This window comes from Benincasa hispida, chromosome 11, assembly GCF_027475165.1.
Source record: "Benincasa hispida cultivar pf3 chromosome 11, pf3_genome.v1.1, whole genome shotgun sequence".
Classification (NCBI taxonomy): Eukaryota; Viridiplantae; Streptophyta; class Magnoliopsida; order Cucurbitales; family Cucurbitaceae; genus Benincasa; species Benincasa hispida.
This window is the reverse complement of record NC_143488.1, coordinates 57650518-57656517: the sequence shown is the minus strand read 5'-3', so window position 1 is coordinate 57656517 and position 6000 is coordinate 57650518. Positions and strand designations below refer to the sequence as shown.

Here is a 6000-nt window from a genome sequence, read left to right as displayed (position 1 = left end):
ATTCTCCTTTGGAGTTGCCTAGTCAAATGTCGTTGTCGATGCCATTTCTGTCTGCCAATACAGGTATTTCTTTAGAGGATATAGTTAGAGAACTTTCTAATCGCTCTGATGAGTTTGTGCAGGAACGCCCCTACGGTTATCAAACACCCCTGAGTTTCTAGCAAGATAACTTCTACCCGAACATGAAGTTATAGCTGAGCTTCGGTGTTTGAGTGACTGCGTTGCTTAGATCACTAAGTCAGTTAGGAGACTCGAGGAGTCTTGGGAACTATCATCTTCTGAGGATGCCAAGTTGAGCAGTGGAGACACTCACATAGATGAGTCTGCCGAGCAGCTGGTTCCTAGAATTTCTGATGAAGGCAAGATGTTGGATTTCTTAATATGTGAATGTGCTAATGATTTTTCTAAATGTGAGCAGGAGTCTATTGGGTTTCACCTTGAAGCTCAAGCCCTCATACTGACGTTAGAAAATCATTTAGAGCTTTCCCGCATCTGTGACACTGAGGTTGACCTTATAAAAGAGTTCGCATGGACCGATTCTAACAACGATGTCTATCCCCTGCCATGCCAAGAACAAGTTGGTGAGGTTAAGTATGAGTCTGAGCCTTATTTCGAGGAGTCTCACGTAATAGAGTTAGAGGCTCCCAAGCCTCAATCTGATCTCTGTCCTGGGATTTCTCTAATTTTTGAATTTTGCTCACCTTCACCGCATGAGTCAGTTGAGTCGGAGTCTTTATTTTTTGTTGAGTCGGTCCTTGAGTTTTTCAATTTTTCCTTTTTTCTTTTTTCAAATAAAATAAAAAATTCAAAAATCGACCTGTATAATTCTTTTCAAAAGATGAGAACCTTTGTGGCTTTACCAAGTCTTATCAACTCATCCAAGAAGAACTAGAGAAATATGAGATTTTTCTTGTCTTGATAGGGGACAAATTGCGTCAAGCAACCGAAGTTAAAAATTTGTGCTTCCTAGAGGCAACTAGGTTTTAAAATTTATTTCTTTTATTTTTATTTTTTATGTTAGATTTTTAATTAGTTTTTCAAACTAGTTGTCAAAAAGGGTTGAAGAGATTTAAAAAGGATTTTAAATTTAAATTTATCAACTAGTAGGACTTTTGTAGCGGTAAGATTCACTCAAGCGACACGGTTCTTGATGACCATTCTCACCAATCCATCTTCTCCCGTCTTCTCCAAGGCATTAGAGATCAAGAATTACCTCAGCAATGGCGTCAACTGCTTCAAGCAGCTCAAGCATATCCATGGCCGCCTTCTCCGTCTCGACCTCGACCAAGACAACTACCTTCTCAACACGATTCTTTGCTGCGGCTTAGATTTTGGTTGCACAAATTACACTAAACTCGTATTTGCTCAAGCCAAAGAGCCCAATATTTTCCTCTGGAATACGATGATTCATCGCTTGGTTTCCAATGATTGCTTCGATGAGGCTATCGACCTTTATGGGTCGATGCGTGGACAAGGATTTTTACCCAACAATTTCACTTTCCCTTTTATTTTGAAAGCATGTGCTAGGAAATTGGATATTCGATTGGGACTGAAGATTCACACCCTCGTGGTGAAAGCAGGTTTTGATAATGATGTGTTTGTTAAGACCAGCTTGCTTTCTCTGTATGCTAAGTGTGATAATCTTGACAATGCACTCATGGTGTTCGATGATATTCCTGACAAAAATGTGGTGTCTTGGACTGCTATAATCACTGCATATATAGGCTCTGGTCAGTTTAGAGAAGCTATTGATGCATTTAAAAAGCTACTTGAAATGGGATTAAAGGCTGATAGCTTCTCTCTTGTCAAAGTCCTGTCTGCCTGTGCTCAGCTTGGGGATTTCACTAGTGGTGAGTGGATTGATAGGTATATAAGTGATAGTGGTATGAGAAGAAATGTTTTTGTGGCTACTTCTTTGTTGGATATGTATGTCAAATGTGGAAACATGGAGCGAGCAAATCTTATCTTTAATGCCATGTCAGAGAAAGATATTGTTTCTTGGAGTACCATGATTCAAGGCTATGCATTCAATGGATTACCTAAACAAGCGCTAGATCTTTTCTTTCAAATGCAGTCTGAGAATTTGAAGCCTGATTGTTATGCGATGGTTGGTATTCTGTCTGCTTGTGCAAAACTAGGAGCTTTAGATTTAGGCATCTGGGTCAGCAGCCTGATGGATAGACATGAGTTCTTGTCAAATCCCGTCCTCGGTACAGCTTTAATTGACATGTACTCCAAATGCGGTAGTGTCACTCGAGCTTGGGAAATCTTCAAAGCGATGGAAAATAAAGACCATGTAGTTTGGAATGCTATGATGGTTGGACTGTCCATGAACGGGCATGCTAAAGCTGTATTTTCTTTGTTTGGTCTTGTGGAGAAACATGGAATTCAGCCTGATGGAAACACCTTTATGGGCCTGCTCTGTGGGTGCACTCATGGTGGTTTTGTCAAAGAGGGGCGTCGATATTTCAATAACATGAAGCGGGTATTCTCAATAACTCCTTCGATCGAGCATTATGGATGTATGGTGGATTTGCTTGGGCGTGCGGGGTTATTAGATGAGGCTCATCGGTTGATAAACAGCATGCCAATGAAGCCTAATGCTGTTGTTTGGGGTGCATTGTTGGGTGGATGTAGATTGCACAAAGATACCCACTTGGCTGAACAAGTACTGAAAAAGCTTATTGAATTGGAGCCATGGAACTCAGGAAACTATGTTCTGTTATCAAATATCTACTCTGCAAGTCATCGATGGGAGGAAGCCGAAAAGATACGGTCGACGATGAAGGAGCAGCGGATTCAGAAGATCCGTGGCTGCAGTTGGATTGAGATCAATGGAATCGTTCATGAGTTTTTAGTAGGAGATAAATCACACTCGTTATCGGAGAAAATATATGCAAAACTTGATGTACTGGGTAGAGAATTGAAAGCAGCTGGTCATGTACCAACTACAGAGTTTGTTCTTTTTGACATAGAAGAGGAAGAGAAGGAACATTTCCTTGGTTGCCACAGTGAGAAACTAGCTGTGGCTTTTGGTTTGATAAGCTCTCCTCCGAATCAGGTTATTCGTGTTGTTAAAAACCTTCGTGTATGTGGTGATTGTCACGAGGCCATAAAGCTCATTTCGAAGATCACTCAAAGAGAGATAATCATAAGGGATACTAATCGATTCCATACATTTATTGATGGTTCTTGTTCTTGTAAAGATTATTGGTGAAATTTGTAACTCTAAATTTATCAATACGCAATTTTGTAGGAAATGAACGAGTTATTTTGCCAAAAGTGACCATAATTCAATGGCAATTAATATGTATTGTCTCCTTTTCAGAGGTTCAAATACCACCACTGATGAAGTAAAACAAGTTACCTTAATTCAATTTCAAACTTTTTTTTTCTCTGCATCAAATCAGTTCAACTTATTCACTTTATTCCGTTAAAAACAATGATGAAAACTATTTTTGGAAAATTCAACCGAACGATTGAAGTGAGTAAATCAATTAGAGTAGATAAAACTATAAGACCATTTATATTGAATTTAAAATTATTTTGCAAGCAACATATTTTTAGGAACTTCGTCTAAAACTCACCCTCTAGGAAGAAACCTACTGAGCATGGCAAAGTATTAAAAAAATGTTTATAAAATAATATAGAAAATAAAAAAATGAAAGGCCTCTTTTGAAAATCACTTCACTTTTTGATTTTTATTTTTAAAAGTTAAATTTATGTTCACTTATTTTCTTACGTGGTTTATATATTTCTTAGATACAACTTTTAGTCATTTCAAAAATATTTTTTTTAAAAAAAAATTTAATTTTCAAAATTTGATTTGGTTTTTAAAAACATGGGTAAATATAAATAACAAAGAATAAATATAGAGATGATAGAGATATTTATAGACGTAATTTTTAAAATCTAAAATAAAAAATCAAATAGTTACGAAACAAGATTGAAATCAATGTGCTAAAATCGTGTAATTAGCTCAAACTTTGGAAATATTAGAGGGAAAAAAACCTCTATTTCAAATAGCATAGTCAACTTGACAATCCTCTAAATAAAACACTATAATATTGAAATAAAATTAAAAAAAATAAATAAATTAAACCAAATTGTATTAATTAGGAAGAGATAAACGACACCAGAGAAGTATGAAAAAATAGACCAAATATGATTACGTAGGCCTTATTTAGTTTTTAAAAATTAAATCTATTATCTTTCTATTTTCTTATCTGATTTATATTTTGTTTTTGGTTAAGTAAAAAAATTGAATTCTTGATAAATTATAAAAATAAAAATAAGTTTAAAATATAGAATTCTTATCAAATATAAGAAAATGGACCAAAATATTTATAAAATATCACTTGATATCTATCAGTGTCATCTATCAATGTCTATTATTAATCGATGATAATAGTCATCGGTGTCTATCAGTGTATATTACGGATAGACTGTGATATTTTGTTATATTTGAAAATATTTTCAATAATTTTGTTATTTAAAACATTTTCCCTATCATTCACTTTCTTTTAGTTTTCAAAATTTAGTATTGATTTTTTTAATATTTTGATAAAAAAATAGATAACAAAATAAAAAATTTAAAGATGGAATGAATATTTATAGATTAAATTTTCGAAAATAAAAGTATGAACATTTGAACCGCTCTTCCGAACCCAAAAGAGATAAGGATGGAACTTGGAAGGAAGAACCGGCGAACGATCATGGGGCTTCTTCTAATTCCTACCGTACAGTACAGCGTATGAGCTAAATTAAATATTGATTTAACAAAGTTTTAAAAAGAAAAATGAAATAAAAATGAAAAATGACATCAATCATTATAATATTTTAAATAAGTCAGGCTAGGCGTTATCCGTACTAATTTCTTTGGGGGCATATGATAAATGCAGGTACATGCTGACCGTTGACTTTGTATATTTTGTAATTAAAAAATAACCACCACAATCATCGGTGGCTTCTTGACCACTACATCAATTGGAGAGTGGAAACCATACAAATAGAATAAGATTGAAGAAAATCTTTTCCTAAACAATTTTTAAAACACTTTTATGAAATTCATGAAGGTATCAACGTTTTAGTTGGTAATGATTTAGTTATAATATTTTTCAAATTATAATAATTTAACAATTTACATAAAAGAGGGACAAATATCTCACTAGTATGTATGGACTGCAACATCAGTGAGCAATCTACTAATCATGAATATCGGAAATATTATTTGAAGATATCATTACTAGTATGGGTAAATTATTCAATGTCTTTTTCTTTTTTCTTTTTCTTTTTTACAAACATATAGTGAAAAATTGAACATTTGACTTCGAAATTGATAATATAAGCATTTTGCGATTTGAACTTTGTTCATTTTAGCAATAGGATCTCTAGATAGCAAAGGTACGCATTTTGGTAGGTAGAATAATTAATATTTAATGTCAGATAGGTGTCCTTTTATAGTTTTGCTTTGATATAAATAACTAACGATTAGATTTAGTTAAAAATATATATTTTACAACGACCCAAATTTCTATTATATTTCTAGGATGCTATTAGGTGCATGCATAGGTTTGACGATGAAATCCTCGAAGTAAAATTAAATAAAAGAATTAAAACTTTTATTTCATTAGATAAACTTAAATAATAGATAAATCATGAAAACACCGTTCGGGGTACCCCTGACCCAAAATTTAAAATAAATATCAATTAAGAAAATTAACAAATGAGATAAAGGAGTATCCATAAATTTTAAAATACTAAACTCCTAGATCATACCCTATCAGATGAAACCTAAGTGCGGAAGCGACAACATGTCCAAATGGCCGCTGGTCACGGATCCCTCTTATCATACTATTCTATAAGATCTGAAAATGGTGGGTCATACTTACAAGAATTACTAAGTTGTTGGTAAAGATCTTGACAAAAAACAATAACTAAACGACTATGGGAATAAGAGTTATTATGGGGATAGTGTTTGGTCAAAATTGTTCGTTTTAG

General features: G+C 33.8%; 1 protein-coding gene across 1 annotated transcript; it reads left to right on the top strand.

The window, feature by feature from the left end:
• Positions 1-1076: 1076 nt before the first annotated feature.
• Positions 1077-3337, top strand: LOC120091242 (Pentatricopeptide repeat (PPR) superfamily protein). The gene has a single exon (XM_039049181.2). It carries the CDS (start codon positions 1151-1153, stop codon positions 3215-3217), a length of 2067 nt encoding a protein of 688 aa, XP_038905109.2. The 5' UTR covers positions 1077-1150; the 3' UTR covers positions 3218-3337.
• The last annotated feature ends 2663 nt before the right edge of the window (positions 3338-6000 follow it).